A 25,739-nucleotide genomic window follows, 5' to 3' on the forward strand; every position below is an offset into this window, starting at 1 on the left:
GGCCTACTTTGTGGATTCATGGGAAAATTTTGGAGGTCTGCATGGTGTTGAGAGAGGACTCTGGGTCATGCCCTGGCCTGTAAGGGAATTTTGCTCCCTACTAGTCGTGTGAATGCAGGCAGGGTTCAGCTTGTTCCTGAAAAACAGTATTAATTAGAGTATTTCAGAGAAATATATGTATATAATATTTATAATATATAAAAGGATTTTGTCATAGTACTATGTGAGAAACATTACACAACACTTTCTAAGGTGCCCTCACAGCAGGAAGAAGTACTGAATGTTTCAGTACTGGCTGGGCTGCAGCCAGGTGTGCCTTCCTGCTTCTCCTGCCTTATTTTCTGTTCACACCCCTTGGTGCTTCCCTTTCCTGTCCCCTTGCTTATTCAGGTCTTGCTTGGTAGCTCAGGGTCTAGTCTAGAGCTTGAGGAGAGACAGTGCAAGAATATGAACCTATGCTGTTTCCCTAAATTCTACTGGCCATGTCTTTTGGAGGTGTGGAGGCTTTTTCTAGTTTGTAATCTTCATTATAGGAAATGAGAATAGGATGCTCTAAGTACATATGTGGGCATTCTTGGTTTGTGTGTGTGTCCCAGCCAGGGGACAATGGCAGGGCTGAGATACTGCAAGCCATGACCTCTGAATGCATCAGCTTGACCTCCATCCTCTCAGGTTTTGGATGATGCCCGGAATCCTTTTAAACTCCCAGAGATTCAATGTGTTGCACATACATGCTCATCATTGTAATGGCTCTTTTGTGATTCCCTGAGTATTAGATGAGGTAAGAATTCTTGATAAATTTCTAAATGAAATGGGCTTCAAGCTTGGGGCTGTTGCATTTGTTTCTAGTTTACTACAGTTTCCCAGCCCTTTCCTTGTCAGGTTTGAAAGCACAACAATACACATTAAGGCCATAGTTGTCCAGTGTTCAAGGCACTCAATGCTGGGTCATGTGGTTTGAGTTCAATGAGGAGTCTGCTCTTAGTTCTAGTGGCATTTGCCTGGAGAAGGAAAACTATGTTTTCTAAGTCTCAGAGAAGTCCGGGGAAGGCTATCCAGCCAGTGAGTACCTCTGAGGGTTATGGTGAAGCTCCGATGGGATGTTAGAATGAACTGCATGAGGCTGCAGATCCATGCCCACCTCCCCTTCCCCTTATCCTGGAAGGCAAGTATTTTAAGTCCTGGAAGCTGTAACTACTGTGCTTCCAAACCTTTTTGCTATATTGTTTGGGATGCTAAAATCAGAGTTAAACAAAACTAGAAAATATTTTATAATGTTTAATGAGTATGTATTTACTAAAATTGTCATCCTTCAAATGGAGAAAGCATACAAAATGCATGTTTATGAATTTGATAAATTTCTCCCCCCTGAAATACAGAAAGCACTCCAGCAGAAAAGCTTACTCTCCGCCCTCTCTCATTTGTTTTGCTTTGTTTTTTTATTTATTCATTTTTAGAGTAGTTGACATATAGGATAAAACAACCTTTAATTCTCACCCTCTACTCCTAATAAGCAATGAGGAGATGTTATTTCATGGTTATTCCCTTTCCTGAGGTGAGATTATGTGGCTGTATTTTCATAGTTGTCTTTCTTTGTCCAACACTCTGTCTCGATAAAGGAGAATTTCATTTTTCTGCATCCCATATGCTTTAAAAGATAATTCCAGAAAATAATTTCTATTCTCTCCCTGAGACTTTCCCTTTCATTCTAAGGGTTCTATCTCCCTCCTTTACAACTAACTAACTTTGAATGCGTGACGTCCTGCTCTTTCTACACCTCCCAAGTGCTACAGCTACTATTCCTAACTCTCTACCTGTTAATATGGTCAGATTCGTCCAGAGTTTTGAGCCATGGGGGATGGTGTTGGGAAGGAGGGAGGAAAGGAAGTGTAGTAGTTCTTTCCTGGTGGTTCATGGAGCCTTAGTAGTCATGGTTCAATATTTGGCAAGTTGTGCCCAAAGCTAACGGGTCCCTCTTTCATTTCAGGCTTCATGACTGCTTGCATTAAGTACAAAGTTAGACTGCCTTCACTGGATTATAGAGTAGAATAGAATTTTCACTGTACATGCTGTATTTAGTTAGGTATGGCATTTTCTATCTCATTTTCTTCCTATTTTTTTTTTTTTAGCTTTTACTGATAATGGGAATGTGGTTGACTCCAAATGCCTCCCTTGACCAAACTGATGGTATTCAGCCTCTGTCAGCCAACACTCTGATCAGCCCAGTACAATTGCTTGTTTTGGGCAACATGGGGTACCGGCCATATTTTCCCCCCATTTCTACTGATGTTCCAGGGTCTGCCGTGCCTACCCCAATACCTTTGCTCTGTCCAGAGTTCGTCTGTTCTCGGAATCCTTGCATGACTTCGTTCAAGGTAACTTACAGAAGCATATTCTTCAGACCCTTATAGCTGTTTATGGGAAATCACAACCGAAGTAAAACCCCAAATCTGAAATGGTGCATCAGGAGGACTGAGAAAATCATATTAAAAACTGGCACCACAGCAAATGTTATCAAATACTCTTTAATTTTATTAACTCTTGGAAAATATTCCAAGGAAATAATTGAAAATACAGAAATATTTTGTTAGTACAAAGACATTACCTCAACTGTCCTCTTAGTGAAAACTGAATATGGTCTGCGTGATCTATTAGGGCAATAGTAAAAATAAATGTCTGTGTTACATAAGAGCTTTGCATAAAAATCCCTGTATTGTGTGTAATGTATGATATCGTGTACGCGATGTGTGATATAAAAGTTAGCAAAATGAAAAATAAAACAGCCTTTGTGGATTAGGCAGAAAAATATCAAACCCGATGCCTTTTCCTTATTTCAGTGACACGTGGGAAGATTATGCAAAAAATCTCCTTTTAGCTCCAAGCTGGAGCTAGGGGTGTTCAGCCTGCTGAAGGTCACCTTGGGAAAGACACTATCCACACCGGAAGCCAGAGCCGGTTGCTTCCGATTCACTGCCGCTCGCCTCTTCCCAGCGTCCCACAATTCTCTGAGCTATCTTCTCCTCGCACCGACGATTTCAGATGATTCCCTTTAACTGCACCATTTACAATGATAACAAAGACAGATTATGGAAGCTACATGTTTATACTAGAAGTTAATTTCACAGATGCTTAATACTGGACAGTATCTGAAATGTATAATGCAGGAAACACACCACGACCCCTAAATGATACCAAACGGCATAGTGAAACTCTATTGTATCTGCTTACTTACTAGCTAAAATTCTGGGTTATTTGACATTTCTGTACAAGGCCGTTATCAACCCTTCTCTGCTTATGGCACTTGAAAACCCCAATGGATCTTCCACTCTTTCCCCATCTTCCCTCGACTTAGGATAGCTCAACTCTTACCCCACCTCCCCTCAAGCCGTCCCTTATAGAGGAAGGATCTTGTGACAATTACATAGCATTTCATATATCCAAAGAACGGTTACTTCAAACCAATTGTTATATTTTTGTTGCAGTATAAAATACTTCCCCATACTATCCATATTGGTAGAAAGCAAAATTAAGGGGTACACATGACTACATACTCACTATGGCAGGACTGGGGTGTATGTAGCTCATGTATAAGGCTCTAGGTTTGAGCTCAGCACTACAGCCAAACCCTGAATACCCCCAGATCAGTATGGGCAAGCCAAGCAAAATCTTTAGCATGACCACAGTGTTGTTTTTTCACTTACAACAGCCCTTGAATTAGAGAAGGAAGTTGCACACACTCTTCCGGAGCTCTTCAAAAGTCAGGCACGTTGCCCAAATCAAGAAGCTTCGCAGTACGAAACTGTAAATCTAATCATGGTGGCATCTCTGGGGTTTCTGGGAAAGGAAGTGAGGGAGGCCTGAGGTGAGTCATCACATGACTCAGGTAACCAGTGCTCCCTTGCTATTCTGGTCGTCTTTCAGAGTCAGGCAACATGTCCTTCCGTGATGATGAACTTAGGACCACGACGCAAGAAATTGCTTTTTTGTAACTGGACACGTTATGCTCTAAACGCTCACTACAGGTAGTACAGAAATCCCAGCAAATTCAACCGTATTTTAAATATCCGATTTTCCGTTCAGTGTTGATTGTGCATATTTTGACTTCCTTTCCCAGCCCTGGCGGATGCGCGTGAGGGTCTTGTCTATGCACGGCATGATGAGGATAAACTTCATCACCAACACTGTGCAGGGGATGATGAGCGCCAGAATATAGGCTGAAGGAAGGCTCCATATTAGAATTGAAGGGCTGAGGAATCTCTTTCCACCATACACCAAAGTGTGGGCTGTGCACAAGACCAGGGTCAGATAACCCAGTTTGGACTATAAACAAACAAACAAACAGAAAAAAAACCATAGAAGTCAACACCATTCACAATTTACAGTGAAATACTGCATGCCAACGAAGTTTACTTGTCTACAACCACAAATTCATGATACTGTTGCAATACTTAGAACATTGCTAGGTTCAGGGGAACAACTATAATCTTTCTTCAGGATGATAAATACTTCATTAAAAATATAAAAGGATTTGTTTATTGATAACACGCTAGTTTTATATTAACCTGACTCGATAAAGAGAAATGTCCTAGGAGTAAACTCCTTCAAGTCAGGAGACATGAATGCACTGTTCTGTCCACAGAGGGAGCTCCTATTATTGGTCGTCTTAACAGTAGTTCAGAACTGAATGACTTCTACAAGCTCTGGATTCTTTTCTGTTACTGGTCAAAGCCAGAGGCTATCCCTTTTCTATTACAGTAAGAAGCAAGTAAGAAGCTAAGAGGCTGTGCTTGTGGAGGCCCTGAATCCTGAAGCTCAGTTTTCCTGTGTTAATTCCTTGAATTTGTCTACATTTGGCTCCTTGGAGAAACTGCTGGATTTGATAACCAAATCTAATTTCAATTACTAATGGTCTGTTTTATTATACTGGTGCATAGGGACCATGCATGGGGATTATCTGGAGGCCTTGTTAAAACAAATTGCTGGGTTCCTTCTTCAGAGCTTCTCATTGCTCGAACTGGGTGGGGCCTGGGGCTTTGTGGCCTAACGTGTTCCCTGGGTGATGCTTTTGCTGCTTCTCTGGATGTGATAAATACTGGGAGGACCACCGGTCTCCCAGAATAGGAACTACCTTTAATGAGGTGTCTGGCGGTTGATACTCAGGGAAAAGAAATGAATCTCTCATATAGGCCAGGAGTAAGTCTAGGGTGATGATACTTACCAAATTTTCATTGAAGTTCTAATCCTTATGGTAAATCTCCCTTTTCTTATCAATGTGTCCAGATTGTAAGACTGAATTTTTGTCTTGGAGTCCTTTTCAGCCTTTCTACCTGGTGCCTGCACACATAGTTAATAAATTCCTGGTGCTTTTCACTCTGGGGATGCTCAGGAGGCTTGGCAAGCCATTCCAAGCAGGAAATCACACCCTTATCGACTCTGCCTGTCAGTGTCTGAGTTCATTTTTCTGAGTGAACTGCTAATGATATGACTAGGGAAGTAAGGGAGCCTAATGGAAATTTAGGCGCGATGTGAGAGTAAAACTGGAACATTTGTAAAAAGCCGTATTCTTCTTGAAATGTCAAGACATTACATTTGAGGCACTTACCTGGACAAACCGGAACTCTCTCCAGTTGACCATGTTGCTTACTGATGGCAAGGAAGTGATTCCCAAGAGAAGAAACAGAAAAAATCCCAGAATTCCCAGGGCCAGATAGGAATCACTGAGCCAGGCAGTAGAGGAACTGAATGGGCTGTCTTTATTAGTTAGGGCCTATGAAAAATTAGAAACAATTAAAATAGATGTTTCTTATACTTTACTTTTTGGGGGAGGGGAGCGAAACACACCTCTCTCACATTACTTGCACAAACCAAATTGTATATCATTTCTTTTCTTTTCTTTTTTTTTTTTTTTTTTGGTTTTTTTGGTTCTTTTTTTCGGAGCTGGGGACCGAACCCAGGGCCTTGCGCTTCCTAGGCAAGCGCTCTACCACTGAGCTAAATCCCCAACCCTTGTATATCATTTCTTATCGATCGCTTAGGAACCACTTTGGAAAAGTACATTTGAATGTTTTGAGCAGAAAAGATAATTGACTCTCCTGGGATTCTGTTACAATTCTAGGAGTCACATAGGAAGTTTTAATTCACCCTACATATAGTAAAACAAACTCAATCTTTGTGCTAATCTTCTTTAGTACACGGCCTTCTTTTTCTTACACAAAAACATAGCGTTATCCCATCAAAATTTGGCTTTTATATAATGTTTATTCTCTCTCTCCTCCTCTCTTAGACACACACACACACACACACACACACACACACACACACACACACTCACTCACAAGTTTGGGTCTTTTATGCTGATTATGTCCTAATATAGTATTAAATCTTCCAAATCACAGCGTGGGAGGAATCAGGCCACGTAGTGTGATCCTTACTCAAGAAGCGTTTGTTGGGGGAATGTGTGAGGGTACTTGTGGGTGCAGTGCCAGTGAGTTATGGGAGTTATTGACTAATGGCCTTTGAGAATGTTGCAAGATATAGCAAGGCCATTAATTTCTAAACCAGACCAGACCTGTAGCATCTCTGCTGTAAATGCTGACAGACCACTTGAGCTTTGAGTGTCCATTAGATAGGATTTGATGTGTGCTGAGAAACATTTGACTTTTCCATCTGTCCAGGACAACCTCACACACGTCAAACATTAATGGACTTATAAGCACCCTTTTGTGAATTTGTTTGTAGTGTTGTGGCGCATGTTTGGTCAGACTCTATACTTAGTGGACAGTAGTTCAGTCTTCAAAAACAGAAGCTCGAAGCATGAGGGTGGGTGTACAAACGTTTAGTGACTCTTACCTAGACCTGTCAATGGGTCAGAGTCTCTGTGAGCCCAGGGTTATAGATCTAGAGTCGAGCGAGTTTGGACTCTAATTTTTATTCTCAGTAGCTCTATGTAATCACAATCGGATCCATTTGCAAGCCCCAGGATAGGGTTTCTGATTATTGATCTTTAAAGAAGTGAAGATGCCGTGTGGGTGTGACAGTTCACCCTCCTAATCCCAGATTTGGGAGTTCAGGGCAGGAAGGTCATGAATTTGAGGTCAGCTAGACCTAAATCGTAAACTGTTTGAAACACAAGACAGAACAAGGACAAGCTTTGGGGAACAATGTTCCACATTTGTGAAATGGATTGGAATAGAACGAGACTGCGCTTTGGTTTAAGAAGCCAAGAAACACAGAGGAGAAGAAATTTACCTGAGTAATGGTCGCGTTTCTCAGCCTCCATCGTACGTAGTAACGAATAGGAATCACAAGGGTGTAGATGGCGTGAAGGAAGGCAAATCCCAGAGCTACCAAGCCCAGTTGCTTTCTGCAAAGCATCCAATGGTCAAGCCAGTTTGGGAATCGGCGGTACTTTGTGCCTCGGTAGAGCTGCAAAATGGCGGCGAGAATACCAGGGAGGTACACCAACGCCAGCAGGGTAAGTGCTGTTATAGGAAAGACACGATTCGGGATGGAAACAACCAGGCGGTACGTACTATCTGTCTTCCCAGTCACGTAGGGGTATATCACTTCCCGTATAGCGCAGTACACAAAGAAGAAGACGCACAGCCCAGAGGACAAGTAGAAAGGGAACCTCCACATGGGAAATAGTTGCAGAGGGTAGTTTTCAATTTCCTTGGCTGCCACGAGAGATCCTTGATCCAGTGGAGTGAGCCCAAGAGTGCGAGCAATGTCCATCACTCTGTCCTTGGCTTTGCTGTCATTTCCACAGACAAACACCTGAGTTAAAACAATTAAGTCCGTGTTTATTGTTTCCTTTATTCAATAATTATCATTAAGCTTCATATAAGCAACACATAAAAACACAATAATAAAATATTTTCGAAAGAGAGATATAGGATTTTTTTTTCTAGCAAGATGATGCTTTGAACTGGCATGTGTGTGCTGGACAGTGAAAGACCAAGCTTTTGGGTTGAGGGTGGTGTTAGGCGTGTAATGTTGCTATAAGATGAGGTTCTCTGAAGCACAAGTAGTCCTCTTTCTCTTGAATATGGGAACCACATCACCTATGATTATGTATGGCTCGTCTGGGGACCCAATTAGACCCAGTTTCACACAAGTGGAAACGGAGTCAAGAATTGGTTTAGTTTCCTGTCTGGCAATAGAACTCCAGACTCTGACATCATTCGGTCCCATTGAACTACTAATACACTTGAACCACAATCGACTACACTTCTCAATGAAACCCAAGAAAATTGTCCTTAGCACAGTAAGAAAAATTAAACATTTACTAGCGAATTTTTTTTTTTAGAGCTATATTCAGGTAAGGACGGATTAAAACATTCGCCTTTAAATGGCCGAATGCAAGTTCGTTTAATCTTACCTGCCGACTTGCATCTAGTGTTCCTGACTGGAGAGCCCAGGCTGAGATGGTGTTAAATGCCTTGACCACGTGGGCTCCTGGTACCAGCTGAGCAAGGTACTCGGCGTTTGATTCTGGATACTGATTCATTTTTTGGTTGTTACTGACATCTATCAATACTCTTCCTTTGAGAGAATCAGCTAATTCTGCGAGGAAATCATAATGCTCTCTGTGCACGGCCAGGACTATGACGTCAGACCTCGATGCTGCTTCTGAGTAGCACAGGACCTCTGCTCCCCTGGGCAGAAGGCTGGATACCTGGGGGTTTCGACTCCCGAAAACAACAGAATAGCCACACTGAAGCATTTTCAACCCCAATGATTTCCCGAAATCCCCTGTTCCGAAAATGCAGACAACGCCTTGCTTTTCTGAGGAATCCACAGTCAGAGGAAACTCATCTGCACACGTCTTCTCCATTACTGAAAAGCAAACAAAAGGAATTAGAGGTGTAGAAATTCAAAAGGACTTATAGGTCATCAGCTCATAACTGAGATACCGCAAGGCATTGAGGGAAAAAGTGTGGTGCTGACAAAAACAATTGAACGTCTTGCCTGGGAATCCAGCTAAATTAGTGTTCGGAAGCTGCATTTCTTTCTTTTTCTTTCTTTCTTTCTTTTTTTTTTTTTTTACAGCTTCGCACCGTAATCTATCTCACTCTCTATTCTTTGGGGGAATAGTATGTCTTCTTTCAGAATAAATTTTTTCAAATATTTTCTCAACTTCCACTTGAAACTGTCAGCTAATGTAAAGGCTTTTTTTCCCCCATGGATGGGGAAGGACTCTGATTTTCAATGATTTATTTTTCCGTGCTGAGAAATGCACTGTCTATCAAGGGCTAGACAGTTGGCAAATATTTGTTAAGCCCGAGCAGGGTGGAATGTGAGAGACAGAAGGAGCAGGGTCCTCCCTGTGTTTCAGACACGGGGTGCAGTCGGGGTGCAGTCACGAGGAGGAGGAGGCTGAATAATTAAAGATAACCAACATGCAGGGGGGAGAGAGAGGCTGCAGGAGAGGATGCTGCCAAAGACAGGACTCCTCTCATTCAAGTGGCTTGGCAGTAAAATCGGTGAGTCAGATGTGCAGCTCCCGCACCAGCTATGACAGTGTTGGTCCTTACACTGTAGCTTTTATATCAATCATGAAACGTGCACACATACATGCATATCTGCACTTTTTAAAAAGAGAGAGCTTTGCACATTTTCCTTCTCTGTCTAGTTCAAGACAAAGCCCTGACACCTTAGCTGCACCGGACCGGAGTTGTGCAACTGTAGTACACACGGGCCGTGCAGGTCATTGCACTCAGGTAGGCGTCGTGAGAGAGACAAGAAATACAGGACTTTCCGGTACCACTCTAGAAACTGTGACTAATCAGCGTAACTGAATCATCTTACGAACTATCAGGAGATGCCCTCAGCAGGTATCAGGAAGGACATGAACACATATGGGAACTATCTGTGATTGAACATGGTTCTTCATGTGCAAGCACGGGGCTGTCCTTTTACATGTTCTTAGCATCTGTGACTGCAAACTAGTATTTAGCAAACTTGGTTAGCTGTTAATCAGTTAATATACACATACATATATATTACATATAACTATATATGTTTGTATCTGTATATATTGACCTCTTCAAGACAGGATTTCTCCGTGTAGTCCAGGATTTGCTGGAACTCACTCTGTTGACCAGGCTGGCCTCAAACTCACAGAGATTCACTTGCCTCTGCCTCTTGAGTGCTGGGATTAAAGATATGCACCTCCACTGCCCACCAAATGACAACCATTTTCATAATGCAAATCTTCAGGCTGTCACCCGATACACTTACCATTCTGTCTGTATAACTGCTTTGTGTGCCAGAGGACTGACTACTCGTCTTCTCACTTGACCCCAATACTTTATTCTAGTGCTTTTCTCCCCTCACACTAGATTACTATGTACAGAAATTATAGAATTGGTAAATCCACCAGCAATAAGAGACTAACTTCTTTGCAGCAATAGTCTATTGATGGTTACAAATGCAGCAATTCCAGGTGATCTGGGCCATTTGACTGATATGAATTGATGTATTCTAACTTTCTGTAAAGTTTTGTAATAATTAAGCTTATAAATATAAAAAAAACCTGGATTGTGTGTTTTTATATGGGCTTATTGGGGTTGGAAATTACTGCAGTGTGTGTGTGTGTGTGTGTGTGTGTGTGTGTGTGTGTGTGTGTGTGTGTGTGGTGTACAGGTGCATATATGTGTATGTTTGTGGAGACTATGAACAACTTTGGGTGTCATCCTCAGGGAGGCTCTTTACCTTCTTTGAGACAGGGTCTCCTATGGGCCAGAAGCAAGGCTAGGTCAGCTGGCCAGTGAATCCGGGGTCCATTTATATTCACTTCTCAAGCTCCAAGATTATAAAAACCCTCCATGCTTAGAACTTTTACATGGGTCTGAGAATCCAATTCAGGTCCTTGTGATTGTAAGACAGGCACATTCCTGCCTGAGCCATCTCCTCAGACCACTTTTGCACTGAATTACTAGCAATGTGGCCTTTGGCAGGTTATTCAAACTCAGCCTTGTCATGTTTAAGATGAGAGATAGCATCTGCTTACAAGATGTCCAGGCTTAGATTAATTTATGTATCTTGAAGCAGTTCTTTAGGCATGAATGCTAGTTTATCACTATTAGGTCATTTAATCTATTTATTATCTAAGGAATTTAACCCACTAATTGTATCTATATAATATCTATGTAAAGCATTTAACTTGAGCAGCAATCACGCCTACATAACTGTGATTATTTAAGTACATAAAAATAATCTGAACCAGAGATTAGAATGTGCCTACTTTCTCCACTTACTTTTTTTATAAATAACATCCTATATGAAATGGCTGTAGACCAGAAACACATCAAAACACAGATGTAGAAATGGATGAAGTATGGGTTTCTCTCATTTGTATTTTTTTCACATTTTACATTATTCTTCTCTTAAGATATAGCTTGGCAATTTAAGGTAACCTCCTTGGGATGCTGGCTCCTCCAACCATTAAAATTCGTTTTCACTTTCAAAACTTCAGGGACGTTGCTGAGTAAATTGCAGATATAAAAAAGTTGGTAAGGGGATATTAAAATATTACTGACTGACCCAATAAAAGGAAATGCAGCTTACTTATTCCTTAAGCACTTCCTGATGGCTGTGGCAGTCACTCTAAGGTTACACTTTATGGACACAGCTTGAGACTCACTTCAAATTTTCCTGGTGCTATTTTTAGTCTCCAGGCAGAATCTTAGCTCTGCTCAGCAAACACTGCCCACTATTAACTTAGTTCTGGGTCTTCCAACTGCATCCCTCGCTTCTTGTCATAGGACTTCTCTAAGACCCTTGTCTGCTTAGCATTCAGATGTGCAGGGTTCGTGGGGGCACCACAAACCAACAGAGGGCAGGCCTCTGAGAACCCTGTCTCTCTTTTGTGTTTCCTTTGTCTTCCGGCACTCAATCTGACATATTTCCTAAGGCTTCTCACATGGCCCCAGTGGACCAGAACACTCATTATCTGTGACCACGGTTAACCTCCCTCCCTCTTGCACTGTCTTTCCCATGTTCCCTGGCCATGCCCTTTGCCTTTCTCTCCGGCTCCCCCGAATCAGGTCTCTAGTAAATCATTGGCACACAAGCCTTTGTTATGCCCCTGCTTGTAAGGTTACTCAGAATTGTGATAAAAATAAATAATGTGGGAAAATGTTAGCAATTCTTTGGAGATTTGGTTAAGAGCTCTTGGAAAAAAATATTATAATTATAGATGCTCACAGAAATAGGATGCACGCATAGGGTGTGTTTTCCAATAAGTGCTTCATGAAGAGTTTTACCACACCCATGTCAGGCACATTTGTACCTCAAAATAGCTACATGAACACATGGGTCCACAAAGGTGGTCGAGTTTCTTGCTTAGACTCTTCAAAGTTCCCTGGCCTACTCTTAGATACGAAATACAGGGAAACAGGAAATCGTAAGATAGGCAGCAAACGGGAAGAGTATTTACCGAAGGTAAAATGGGTTAAAGAGTGACAACAACTGTGTTTTCTTTCTTTTGGTCTTGTGGGCACTACACACCATCAGCTGGGTAACTAGAAAGAACAGGAATTTCCCAGCTTGGAGAAGCTCCAGGTGTGGCTTACTTCCTGTGGAAACACCTTCCATAGAGAGGAAGGTGAAGTGATCCCACAGGAATGCTTACATAGGCCACAGAGTGACAAAGGTAACTTCGATGGCCACAGAGGCAGCTGCCACTGAGGTAATCTTTGGTCTCTGCATTCCACCCCTGCCATTAGGAACTGAGGCAGCAATCTTTAAAGATGCTCCCACTGACACCTCCCGTGAGTATGAGTTATGTGAGCAAAGGGCAAAGAGATGCAGACTGTCCCAGCACTGGGCATCTCTGATGCCACCTCTCCTCTGAGCCACACCCGTCTCTCTCCAGAGTGGGTTCTGATTTAGAGTCCATTAACTGGCTCTCTGTAGTTTTGTCCTTCTGAGAATGTAACAGAAATGGCATCTCACACTATATAAACAAGCCGACGAGAGCCCTCTGTTCTTCCTCTTGTTTGTTTCTTATTCAGCACAATGTCCCTGAGGTTCATCAAAGCTGTTTTGTTTATCAGTATTTCCATGTAATTTCTGAGCAGTATTCCATTCATGGAAGAGATGTATTACAATCTCACTTAAAAAGTTTTGCTTCTGGAGACAAAATCCAAAGCTTGCACATGCCAAGCATACAATATACCACTTAGTTACACCGCCTGTCCTAGAGTTAACTTCATCTAATGTAGAACCTTTAAGTTGTCTCTAACTTGGCCTGCTGCAATAAACATTCACATACAAGGTTTGGCGTGACAGTAAGTTTCCATTTGTTTGGGACAAAGATTCTCCAGTGCAACTGGGTCATACGGCAACTTCTGCTCAGTTTTACATGGAACTTCTTGAGTACTATCCAGTGGCCACACGACTCTACATTCCTACTGAGTAATTTATGAGTTCCGGTATTTTTTATTTTGGCCATTTTGTTATTCCAGTGTGGTTTTAATTAGGCTGATGATACTGAACATCTCGTTATGTACTTCCTTGGCCTCTGTATATCATCCTTGGTGAGATATTGTTCCATGTGTTTTGCCCATCCCCCCCCTCTGTCCCTCTCCTCCCCCTTCCTCCTTTCCTCCGTCCCTTGTTATTTTCTTCCCACTTCCCTTCATTCCCAAAGATTTACTCTAGCCCAGGCTGGTAGACATCTATATAGTCCAGGGTAGTCTTAGACTTGTACAATCATTCTGCCTGACCCTCCTAAGTTCTGGGATTATGGGTATGAGCTACCAAACCCAGCTTCTTGCCTTTTTTTAGTTAGGCAATGTATTTCACATATATGTATAGACATATTAGATATAAGACTCTTGCTAGATATTTGATTTATAAATATGCTCTCCTAGCCTTTAATGTCTTACAGGATCTTCATAGAAAAAGAATTTTAAAATTTCATGACATTAATTTATTAATTCTTTTCTCTTATAGATTATTCTTTTGATAATAACTCTCTGCATGAAGCCCTGGGTTCTAAATTAACTATGATCTATTTTTAGCTCATTTTTACAAAGTTTAAGGCTTAGGTAGGTAAGTGTGGTGTGTGTGTGTGTGTGTGTGTGTGTGTGGTTGTGTGTGTGTGTGGTTGTGTGTATGTGTGTGTGTGTGTGCTGCTTATATAAATTAACTAAATGCTTATCCTTCATTTGTTGAAATAACATCCTTTTTGATTAATTGCTTTTACGCCCGTGTTAAAAATCAACAATTCACGTAAGTGTGGCTCATTTTCTGGGGTCTCTTATTCTGCTTTATTAATCTATGTATCTGTTTTTTGTCTATACCATACAATACTGATAACTATAAGCATGTATGTGTGTATGTGTATGTAATGTTTAGGCATATATACATATGTCTAAAAAATCGATAGTTGTTCTACCTAATGTATTCTTTAAAATTATTATAGCTAGTCTAACTCCTTTCTCCAGGGAATTTGTAGAATAACTTTGCATATTCACAATATTTTCTTTTAAGTGTTTATATAGTTTAAAGAATTGTCTTAAAAATTTAAATTTTGTGACACAGATTAACATGTTAGAAGCTTAAATACATGAGCTGTGTTAAAAATATTAATTGTCTGGGCTGTGAAGATGATGACAATTCAGTTGACAAAGTGCTTGCTTGATGTAATCCTGAGGACCTAGCACTCACGTGAAATCTCAGGGAGGGAGGTGGAAATAGGGAGTTCTCTAGGTCTAGTCTACTTGGTGAACACTAGGATATGGTGAGATCTTCTAAAGTTCTATGGGTGATCTCCTATTTAACTACACTCTCCATTGATATGTAGCCTCCACACCCATGTTCCTGTGTGCATGATCTCTCTCTCTCTCTCTCTCTCTCTCTCTCTCTCTCTCTCTCTCTCTCCTCTCACTCCCCTCTCTCACCTCTCCTCCATCTCCTCTTTCTCCTCTCTCTTACTCTCTCTCTCTTACTCTCTCTCTCTCACGAACACACACACACACACACATACACACACACACATATTCAACTTATGCAACAGTAGCATGTAGATAGCTAATGAATAGAAAAAAGTTATATGATAGATGATAACATATACTTCATTTGAAAGATAACTCAAAGCTTGCAGTTATTTGTGTGTTAGAACTCTGGTATCAAATGGCACATTTTACCACTGTCAGGACCTTGGGGGAGAATATCTTTGCCAGGTCCTTCAGTAAGAGTGTCAATGATCTAATCATGGCTCTTCTAAAACATGGTACTGTCACCTCTTAGGATTAGTAAACAGACCATTTGTAGAATAAAAAGGAAAAAATGTTAATATTTGTATATGTAATGCCATTTCTAGAAGGGAATGAAAGAAAATCTTCTGTCTATACAGATATTTTAAAAAGGAGTAAGTAGCCACCATGACTGTGTCTGTCATTTTTAATTAGAAAATTTCAAAGAAAATTCAAATTATCTACATAAGCACTGACTGTCCATTATTTATACACAGCTGGAGTTACCTTATTTATCAACTCTAAATATTTATGTATTTATGTAAAGTGAAAATGCAAAAATAAATTTCATGTGAAAGAGTTTGGGTGCGATCAAAGCAAATCTAAAGAGAAAATTGCTTTTGACACAACACGCGACTTTCACAACTTTCAGTTTCAGAAGGAAATGTCATGGGGCTTCTAATATTTTGGGCAGAGAGGGCCCACCCAGAGAGATCTTGGGGGAGTGAGGAGGAGAAGGGGACTCTGGAGTAGAGTCAGGTATCTTTTTTCCCATCATGCTTTCCTAACTTCAGTCATTAAAGACTTCTTGGGATCTTAAGGGACTGTGGAAAAACTCACACTTCTGTAAAGTATTATTATGAGAATTAGTACATCTCCATTTACAGCAGGTTGAAAGCTTGCACAAAAACTGAGTGATCACACTCTTGATACATTGCACCTTCCTCCCAAGTTTTCCCTGTAGTCTTGACTGAAGATTAGAATCTCTCTGTTTACAAAAAAACCAAAGGCTGAATGAGGTAGGGGTGTGCGTATCTCACAAGAGACAGAGTCCAAGAATGTCAGACTCAAGACTTGGCATCAGACTGCAGGTAGCTTTTCTCTGTTGTCCTGTCAGAGATTACAGAGCTGCTCCCCAAACTGAGAAAACCACCCACGTCTCCCATGGAGTTCCTTAACAGCAACACACAGGAAAGCACCATAGTTGGTTCGCAATTTAGATGAAACAGCCTTTAGAGTCATGCCGCCCTTTTCTGCATTTGTGAGTTCAGCTTCGGACTCTAGAATGGTGCTTCAAACATCTCAATCCTCCAGAAACTCTTCACCCTGGACGCACACCCAGATACACACCACAAGCCCACAGGCCCCGTTGAGGATGAAGAGACAAAGAATGCAGACGTCTTATAAAGTATTTGACTCCCTGAAAGAAGACAGTCAAAGCTCTGCTTCTGTATGCTTCAAGACCTGTCTGTGTATTATTATAGAAAATTGGACAATGTACATTTAATAATAAATAAGCTGGGTTAGAAGGTGGAAGATGCTCCAGAGGATACAGAAGAGGGTTACAGAATAAAAACTGCTCTGAGAGAGAGGCAGTGAAATTTTGAATGCTGGTCAGCTCTGCAAGGAGGAGCATGTACATGAGGACTGCCAAATTTAATAAATAAAAACACAGGATGCCAATTAAACTTGAATTTCAGCTAACGAGTAACGTTTAGAGCAACTGTAGCCTTTGCAAAGACTGAAGCACAGTCATACCGAAATATTTATACTACGGAATTCGGGTTTGTTGGGGATGGTGCATTTTTATCTGATCTCTTTTATCAAGCTGATAAAAAGTTAGGATAGTTTTGTAATTTCTTGGCCATGTAGGTTCAGTATCTGCTCTCTGGGCTATTAGATCATTTGTTTGAAACTTGGGAGAAGCTAGAGTTTCAGTCATGCCTTGGTTAACTGACCTTGACAGCTACTGGGATTTTCAATCTGGACTGCCTTAAAAATCTGTAGGTTCATCAATGATGTGGTTGAAGGAAGTGACTCAGAGATCGCCACCAGCAGACGAGTCATCAAATAGGCTTCCCTGAGATAGATAGCATTTCTCACAAAGTAAAGCCACGATCTCTTGCTCAGCAACTCACTTGTAGTCAGAGGGGAAAGCAAGTTTGTGTATGTTTTCTGTTGTGGTATTAAGGGATATCTTTACAAAATCATCACTTAAAATAGTTTAATTATCCCTGGCACTTAGCAGTGATGCAGGAGAACTGTTCTGAATGTGAGGTAAACACCTAGGCTCTAGAGGAATAATAGGCCAGCCAGAGTTTCACAGGAAGACCCTGACTCAAAAAGCAAGAATGACACCTAACTAGCTCAACAGAGAAGCAATATCTGGCATTTCCTGGCCGATTTCTTTGTGGTGTATCTGAAATGGAAGGCTACTAGATGCTTTCACGTGTTTGTAGATCTCTGTGATTGAGAGATGACTGAAGAATATGAGGGATTATCTGTGAGGAAACTCTCAGTCTGTTAGCAGCATCCATTTTTAACTCAACACTAATCATAAAACTATAGTAATCCATTATGACATAGAATAGAGTGAAAATACCCATGCTCATCACACAAAACTTACTAAAAGAAAAAAAATACTCTGAAGGAAAGGGGGACTTCACAGAAATTTAGAGCTTATGAAAACTAATTTTCAGAACCCCCCATCTAATATGCATAACTTTTTTGTGTTGGGGAGACAGATTTCATATAGTTCAGGCAAGTTTTAGCTCATCATATATCTGAGGGTGGCCTCGAACTTTTGATCCTCCTGCTCTACCTTCTGAGTGTTTGGGGTTACCAGGGTAGGCTACGATTCAAGCCCACGGCTTTGTGCATTCCCTGCAGACACTATACCACCTGAGTTACACTCTCGTCTGAGATGGGCATCCTTCTCACAGAGTCATGGGTTGCCCATTCTCTTGCTAACACGCCAGCTGAGATAAAAATTATATCAAACACATAGGACGCATCCCACTTTGTAATTTACAAAAAAAATCTTCCGATAATTAAAATGACTAATATCATGCATTCACAGACATTTTGCTGCTTTTCTTAAACAGTTTTGCCATGCTGTTCCGGGATGGTTTAGGACTTGCCATGTAGCCGAGGTTGGCCCCTCATTTATGCAACTGCGAGTTGCTGAAAAATAGATCACAGAGTTACTTTGTGAGAAATGCTGTGTATCTCAGGGAAACCTCTTCGATGACTCATCTGCGTGTTCTCTTAATACCCAACAGAATGACACACAAAACTTAGTGCACAAGAATGTAACTAGAGATAGCTTTTGCATTAATGCTGTGTGGTTTATAGACTTCGACATGAACTGCTAATGCTCACCTACCAGTGAGCTGTGGTGGGAACTGAACTTCAGTGGTCCTGTCAGGAGACAGAATCCCCACTCCCTTCCAGAGATGGACGATGACATAGTAATGTAGGCCTGTTATATATTTTAATTCCAGTACAGGGAAATCATTTCTGGTAAGTTCTTTGTGGATGTTTTAGTTCATTTGAGCGTTGCATGGGTGCATGGCGTTAGAGTTATATCTCAGCGTTCTCTGTCAGGGTAAGTTAAGATAGTTTTGTAATTTCTTGGCCATGCAGGTTCAGTGTCTGCTACCTGGGCTTATTCGATCATTTCCTTGAAACCTAGTGTGCAGGGGATGGTGAGAGTTTCAGTTATGCCTTGGTTAATTGACCTTGACAACTACTGGGCTTTTCAATTTGCACTGCCTTAAAAATCTGTAGCTCATCAGTGATGTGGTTGTAGGATGAGACTCAGAGATCGCCACCAGCAGAGAGTGCGTTTTTCCCCACTGGCCGACTACAGGGTACCTGGCTAATATGCATTCTATGAACATCTGATTAATTTGCTGTCTATAACGACTCACCAAACATTTAGCGTCAGTTGGTGAGTTTGGCTGTTTTGGGGGTTTGTTAGAGATCTTTAGGACATGGTTAATAATTTTAATTTTCAAGTAACTTTGTCCAAGTAAAATGAATAGTCATGGGGTTGGGGATTTAGCTCAGTGGTAGAGCGCTTGCCTAGCAAGTGCAAAGCCCTGGGTTCGGTCCTCAGCTCTGGGAAAAAAAATACAAAAATGAATAGTCATGCATGTCACTGGTAATTAGTGTCTAGATATCAATAACTGCTAAACCAGTCAGGAGATAGAAATTTCCTGTGTATCTGACCTTCTTGTCTGCCTCCTCCGAAACCCTTCTCATAGGGCCTTCCATTCTGTTTTAAAATACCTTTGCCATTTTAAGAAATTTCTGGGGATTGCTTAGTATTTCAGCTTTGGGATAGCATTTGTCTCCCAAATTGGCTCCCTAAGGAATGGGTCCAGTGGCTCTAAAAGAAGGATCAGAAGGACACAGACCTTCCACCACCATCCTTTCATTATACTCTGATACACAGCTTCTGAACAGTGCTAGTTGGTCATCACTTCTAGAAAATCAGTTTCTCCTTTTTAATACCTAGGATTTTAATTTGGGCTCCCTCTAGTGGCTGGAGCTGGCTTGCTGGGTAGAAGCTTGAAATCAGACATGGGTAGGGTTTTTCATTGTGAAAATCACCAAACGATGTACATTAGGACTGACTTCCCTTGGAGACCCAGTTATCATAGCACCAGCTACCCCACTACCTTTCATCTCATCTTCTCGCAAATATGGGAAAGCAACTGGGTGGATAGATGAGACCACTTTTCTTATCCTGATTGTATTTTATGTCTAAATCTTTCCTTAGGGGCATCCCTTCCCCAAAGGTTCCCAGGTTAATTTAGAAAACAACCCAGCAATAAAAGCCGCATACGCTGTCTTCCTCACACATTGGGCCAACACATTTAGGCTGTAAATCTAATACACTGGGACTCCTGCTTCCCAAAGGGAGTCTTTTTGTACTCACTCCAACAAAAATATCTTCCGGTTTCTCAGACCTGACTCAGAAATCCAGCAAGGAGAGTTTAGGATTTCGACCTAGGAAAAGTGTACAACTGGCATATCACTGTTAACTGCAGTGAGCTGACTGATAAACTCTGCTTCCACATTGTCCCATTTCCTAGATGATTTCTGTGTCAGCCTCCCTCCACCCATTTCTTAAACTATTTTTTCCTATTTCTATGTCACAGAATTGAACATGATAAATAAGACACCTTTGAACTTCTGGGATGAACAAGAATCAACTAGAAAGACAGTAGTGTGTGTGTGTGTGTGTGTGTAGAGAGAGAGAGAGAGAGAGAGAGAGAGAGAGAGAGAGAGAGAGAGAGAATACAGTATAAATACTGTTCAGGGGCTTCAGACTTCATGCTGGGCCAGTAATCTACCATAATGTTACTCAAAAGAAAGTAAAACAAATACCACTTCTATTCTGTCTTCTATTAACTAAACTGGTATAATAATTTTGACTATTTCTATGTTAAAACAAAAGAATCTTGAATGTCTCTCCAACCAGCAGGGTTAAAATCTGGACTTTGATTTTGTTAACGGGAAGCAATAGACCATTCATTCTCATTGACTATGGACATCCTTGGGCCACATCTTTCCAACACAGAAATCAGTGTTGTCTGGGGTGATTTGGTAAAGTTTCATATTTCTGGGATATTTACAATAGCTACTTTGTGCCAAGCATTGTGTTAGGCAAAGGGATGAAGTGGGGAATCAGAAAGTCCCTGTCCCCAGGGAGCTCAGGTCTCAGGGAGAAGCTAGCTTAGGGCCAAACCACTAGCACACATGTGTGAGGGTCAAGCACAGGGATGTGTAGATGCTGGGAGCCCACATCAAGGACACTGATCTGCTAGGAGGAGAACATGGATTAAATCCTGCCAGAGTTGCCTCAGCCGCCATTTTACTCAGATTAAAAGCTGAGTTCAGTGTCCCCAAATTGTAAAAAGAGCATGTGTAGATTCAAGATACGTGCTTCCCACTGAGCATTAATTTTCTTCCGGTCCCCTAAGTCCACAGCTTTGCCTAACAGCAGTGTGCTAGGAAATACAGCTTCCTTCTTTTTTTTTTTTTTATTAACTTGAGTATTTCTTATATACATTTCGAGTGTTATTCCCTTTCCCGGTTTCCGGGCAAACATCCCCCTCCCCCCTCCCCTTCCTTATGGGTGTTCCCCTCCCAACCCTCCCACCATTGCCGCCCTCCCCCCATAGACTAGTTCACTGGGGGTTCAGTCTTAGCAGGACCCAGGGCTTCCCCTTCCACTGGTGCTCTTACTAGGATATTCATTATACAGCTTCCTTCTTAATGTATTTTATTTTCCTTAATATTGGGTGGTGAGACCGAACAGATTATCTAGTTTGTGCTCTAACAACTTAAAACGGTTTGCTTTTTAAAATGTGTGTGTGTGTGTATGTGTGTTTGTGTGTGTGTGTTTGTGTATGTGTGTATGTATGTGTGTGTATGTGTGTGTGTTTGTGTGTGTGCATGTGTGTGTGTATGTGTGTGTGTGTTTGTGTGTGTGCATGTGTTTGTGTATGTGTGTGTATGTGTGTTTGTGTGTGTGTTTGTGTATGTGTGTATGTATGTGTGTGTGTTTGTGTGTGTGCATGTGTGTGCATGTGTGTGTATGTGTGTGTGTTTGTGTGTGTGCATGTGTGTGTGTATGTGTGTATGTGTGTGTGTATGTGTGTGTGTATGTGTGTGTGTGTGTGTGTGTGTGTGTGTGTGTGTGTGTGTGTGTGTGCAGGTACCAGAAATGCCAGAGGCATTGAATCACCCTGGAGCTGGAGTTATAAGTGGTTGTGAATCTCTTGCCATGGCTACTGGGAACTCAACTCAGGTCCTCTGCAAGAGAGCTGTGCTTTAGCTACAACTGCAGAAACATCTCTCCAGCCCTGCTAAGAACTCTTTTTAGAGATGTGCTATATAATTAGGTTGTTACTTCTTAGTCTTCTTTTAATTCATAATTACAGCTCTTAACTTTTCAAAATTACCCTTCCCATACATTTTCTTTGCTTTTAAGAAGAAAAGTAAACTTTATTCTGAAGTAAGGAATGATGATGTCTTTTAAAAGAACCACACATCTCTCAAAATTACCCTTCAGAAACACTCCTGACACAGTACAGTGTCAAAAGACCTCTCCGAACACGGCTGAATAAACTCTGAACATGGTGCAGAACTTAGAATTTAGATCAGGATGTCAATGTCCTGCTTGCTTAATTACAGTGGAAATATTTTTTTTTAGTAGTCCAGGGCATTCTTTTTTCTTCAAGGACACGTTCCTAAAAGACAATCTTTAAAAAGCATAAGCGTTCTTTGTTTTTTATTCTTCAACAAATTTGGAAGAAAACTTATTTCTATATAGGCCAAGTAATTTTCTTCTCAAATAATGCCTTATGTATTCATTATCCTTTAGTTATTTACTTAGTCTGATTCTTTGCAGTGCTGCTATCTTCTTAACAAAAGAACAAGTGTTAATTAAAACCATTTTGGAAATGACCTAAAAGTCACGGAGAACCATCTGAGTGGGTTTAACATATCATGGAGTACTGCTCGAGAAGTCTTCATAATTAACTAACAAGCCATTCTTTTTTGGATGTGAACAGACACAGGGAACATCAGAGGTCTTGTCTTTGTAAATTTCATTTCTATTATTTTCTCATCTGATCTAAAGCCCGAGGGGGCAGTTAACTATGCACGGCCCATCCCTCCATCTTGTGGTGGGGATTATGGTAGATAAGCTATAGATGCTTAACAAGTGGCCTCCTTGGATCTCAGGCCACTCAACGGAGCACCTTAATAAGCCTTCCAACTTTAAAGGGCGATGCTGTTACCTTTGTTTCCCTCTCACCAGGAGTTTGCCAGTCTTTTCAAGACTTCTAAGAATATGGTTTTTCCAGCAGCTGATAAAACATACCTAAATTTAATTGTATGCATGGGGTGTATGCACATGTACCCATTTGTGTGTGTGTGTGTGTGTGTGTGTGTGTGTGTGAACATGTGTGTGGAGGCCAGAGGTTAATGCTGGCTATCTTGCTGGATTGCTTCCTTTCGTATGTTTTCATTAGCACCCATTAATTATACGTGATAACGTGTTTCATTATAACATATTCATTCACGTGCATGATGCATTTCAAACATATTCACCCCTCCTTCATTAATTTTACTTGATCCCGTCCCACCCATTCGAATCCTCCTTCTTCCCATCCAGCCTTCCTCCTATCCAAGGAGTCTGGAGCTCACCGATTTGGCAAAGCTGGTTGACCAGTGGGCTCCAGGGGTCCTTCCTGGAGCCACCTCAGTGCTGAGGTTACAGGTGTATGCCATGGAGAATGCTGAGGACTTGAACTTGGGTCCTCATGGTTCGGGGGCAAGTATACTACTTACTAACCACCTCCCCAGTCCTTGAATTTATTATGAAGGGAACTGGAGAGTGACAACCACGAAAAGCTGACATATGTTTTCGTGATTGCGGAATCGGCCATGTCTTCTTTCAAAGCAAAATCTGTACCATTTAAATACTGGCATGGATGGCACAGGTAATTTAAGGGTAATCCTTCAAGAGACAAGGCAGTGTGGGTGATTAGACTCTGTTTATGTTCTATAATGAATCTATTTCTCTAAAGTAGCTTGAAACACACTGCAGAACTTAATATTTCTAGTGTATTTTTTTTTTACAAAAGGTTATGAAAATCTATTTCCCCCCTAAACAGTAGTTAGTAAGCTTATGAAAGGCAGATGTCTGTAAAACATGCTCAAGTCAGAGGTCTGGCCTAGTGGGTGCTCGTTTCTGAACTGCCAGTGCTATGTGAATTTCAACAGAATCATAAATGTGGCCAAATGGAGAAAATTCGATGACCCAGTTTTGATGTACACATGTACCGTTTACTTTACGGCCCCGAGGTTCTGACACTCGAGAGCGCTCCATCCTGTTTCCTGGGCTGGTGGCGTTCGCCATGCCGGTAGAATGCTTGCTGGGGCTGGGTAGGACTTCACACCTCGCTAAATCACTGTGTTCTGAGAAACTCCAAAGGCCATATCTCAAAAAAGTTACTGCTTCAAATAAATGTGCCATTTTATAAAATTACACCTACTGTATCAGAAAAAAAAAGGTTCTTTCATGTGAGTGACATTTATATGGTTGCCATTTATTCGGAATTGGACATTCTCACACAGCAAGGCTGAAGAATGGTTTGAAAGCCTAGAGTGTTCTCTGAATGATAAAGGTGGTGAAACTTTTAGATGTTCCTGTGAGAACGGCTGGGTAGTTTTCTTGTAAAAACGAAGCTTGTGTTATTATGGAAAGTAATTACTCAGTTATACCTGGAACATTAGCAAGACTTTCAACACCTTTCACAGCCACAGCACCTTAAGGCTTTTTTTTTTTTTTTAACCTTGATGGCTCTGCATAGTGTGAATTCTCTTGGACCAATAGGCCACTGTTAGAACTAAGAATAGAATTCTAAACACCCTGACTCCACGGTTCAGGCAACTTGCTTTCCAGGACACACCATTCATGTTTTAAAGTGCTATGCAGAGACAAATAATAAAAGGGGAAAAAAACCCCAAACCACCTACCATCTGCCTCTGGACTGGTTTCTTTCCCTCATGCAGCAAACTGCATCTAGAGCTTTTCTGCCTCTAGAAAAGCAATCGCTAAGCTGCTTAAGAGTATTGAAATTAAGACCAAGGAAGACAGACTCCCCAGTTTCAGCTCTGTGTGAAGAAGTCCTTAGATGTAGCCTTATACTGCTGGGCTGCACACCTAAGTTCTTCCAGGCTGCTTTCCCCTGGGCGCTTCAGATTTGTACGAGTCCAGTTAGACAGAAAGAACCCAGCCCTGGTTCTTTCTTATTAGGAGTCCTATGCACCTTGATGAGTAATACAAGCTCAGGAAGGTAATGATTGGCTGAAAGGCTTAACTGATCCCGAAGCAGCCTTGGGTGACATTTGTATGAGAAGGCTATGGGGCAAGTTTGCTTATAATATCTCAGTATCAGCTGGCTGGAAAGTAGAGTCCAGAAAAGAAGGGTTGGGGGTGGGCTGACAGAAAAAGTGACAAGGCAAAAAAGCCAGTAAAGTGACCCACCTGCGGGAGGTCCCCGGAGGGCCGTTGGTCTGGCGCACGCAGCTGCTGGTGGGCTCTGCCCTTTAGCTTTGTAGAGTGAGGTAGGCAGCCTGTGCTCTGCGACGGCTCCAGGCTCTCGCCTTTAAGCCAAAGAGCTGAGGGAGGGCCCTGCTTGATTTCGCAAGAGGAGCAGTGAAGCAAAGTTTCCGGGAAGAGTTCAACCTGGGAATCCCGCGCAGCTGGAAGGACCAGAACTTTTTGTGCAGTTCTGCCTCGCAGATGTGGCCGCTTTCTGCTGGCAAACAGGGTTTTAAAGGGATTTTCCGGAACCCTTGGGGTGGGGCATCACAGGCCAGTTGCTGCCTAGAGGGACAGAGAAATCACTTCTTTTCCCTTTGGAGCTAGAAGACTCTGGGTAGCAAAGAAAACAGTACATGGGCAAGGACCTTAGGCGTTCCTCTTAGTTGCTTCTGTTCTTATGAAATAGTGGCATCTTTCTCCTGCCAGGAGCCCCTGATTCTTAACAGAGTCAGAGCTTGAAAGACTGAGAGTTTCAGGTCTTCATTTCAAATGCAGATGTGTCTCTAGGTTCACAGGGTTACTCTGGGGCTCCAAGGATACTGTACATCCAGGCAGGTGGAAGCCTCTTGTATAATGAGTGCATCTACTCCTGTGTCTTCCACCCCTACATGGTAACAATG

At 41.6% G+C, this 25,739-nt stretch overlaps 1 protein-coding gene and 1 long non-coding RNA gene across 2 annotated transcripts in view; one reads left to right on the forward strand and one right to left on the reverse strand.

Moving 5' to 3' along the window:
• The window catches only part of LOC134486721 (uncharacterized), a 16,074-nt gene extending 13,259 nt beyond the window's left edge, over positions 1 to 2,815 (forward strand). Inside the window, exon 3 of the long non-coding RNA XR_010066085.1 lies at positions 2,130 to 2,815. This is a non-coding gene — a long non-coding RNA (uncharacterized LOC134486721). The remainder of the gene's footprint in view (positions 1 to 2,129) is intronic.
• On the reverse strand, positions 2,512 to 25,185 carry Steap4 (STEAP4 metalloreductase). The gene is made up of 5 exons (NM_001044265.1): positions 25,060 to 25,185; positions 8,381 to 8,838; positions 7,249 to 7,776; positions 5,603 to 5,767; positions 2,512 to 4,320 (listed from the first exon to the last, which is right to left on the reverse strand). Exons 2-5 carry the CDS (start codon positions 8,834 to 8,836, stop codon positions 4,057 to 4,059), a joined length of 1,413 nt encoding a protein of 470 aa, NP_001037730.1. The 5' UTR covers positions 8,837 to 8,838; positions 25,060 to 25,185; the 3' UTR covers positions 2,512 to 4,056.
• Positions 25,186 to 25,739: the final 554 nt, after the last annotated feature.

Source organism: Rattus norvegicus, chromosome 4 (assembly GCF_036323735.1).
Source record: "Rattus norvegicus strain BN/NHsdMcwi chromosome 4, GRCr8, whole genome shotgun sequence".
Lineage (NCBI taxonomy): Eukaryota > Metazoa > Chordata > Mammalia > Rodentia > Muridae > Rattus > Rattus norvegicus.

Bases quoted from the DNA above. Each gene is read 5' to 3' on its own strand.
- Steap4 (NM_001044265.1), bottom strand. From the start codon at position 8,836: ATGGAGAAGACGTGTGCAGATGAGTTTCCTCTGACTGTGGATTCCTCA. The intron at 7,777-8,380 runs GTAAGATTAAAC...GTTTTAACTCAG, and splicing joins CACTAGATGCAAGTCGGCAG to GTGTTTGTCTGTGGAAATGA. The intron at 5,768-7,248 runs GTAAATTTCTTC...AATTTTTCATAG, and splicing joins GAAACGCGACCATTACTCAG to GCCCTAACTAATAAAGACAG.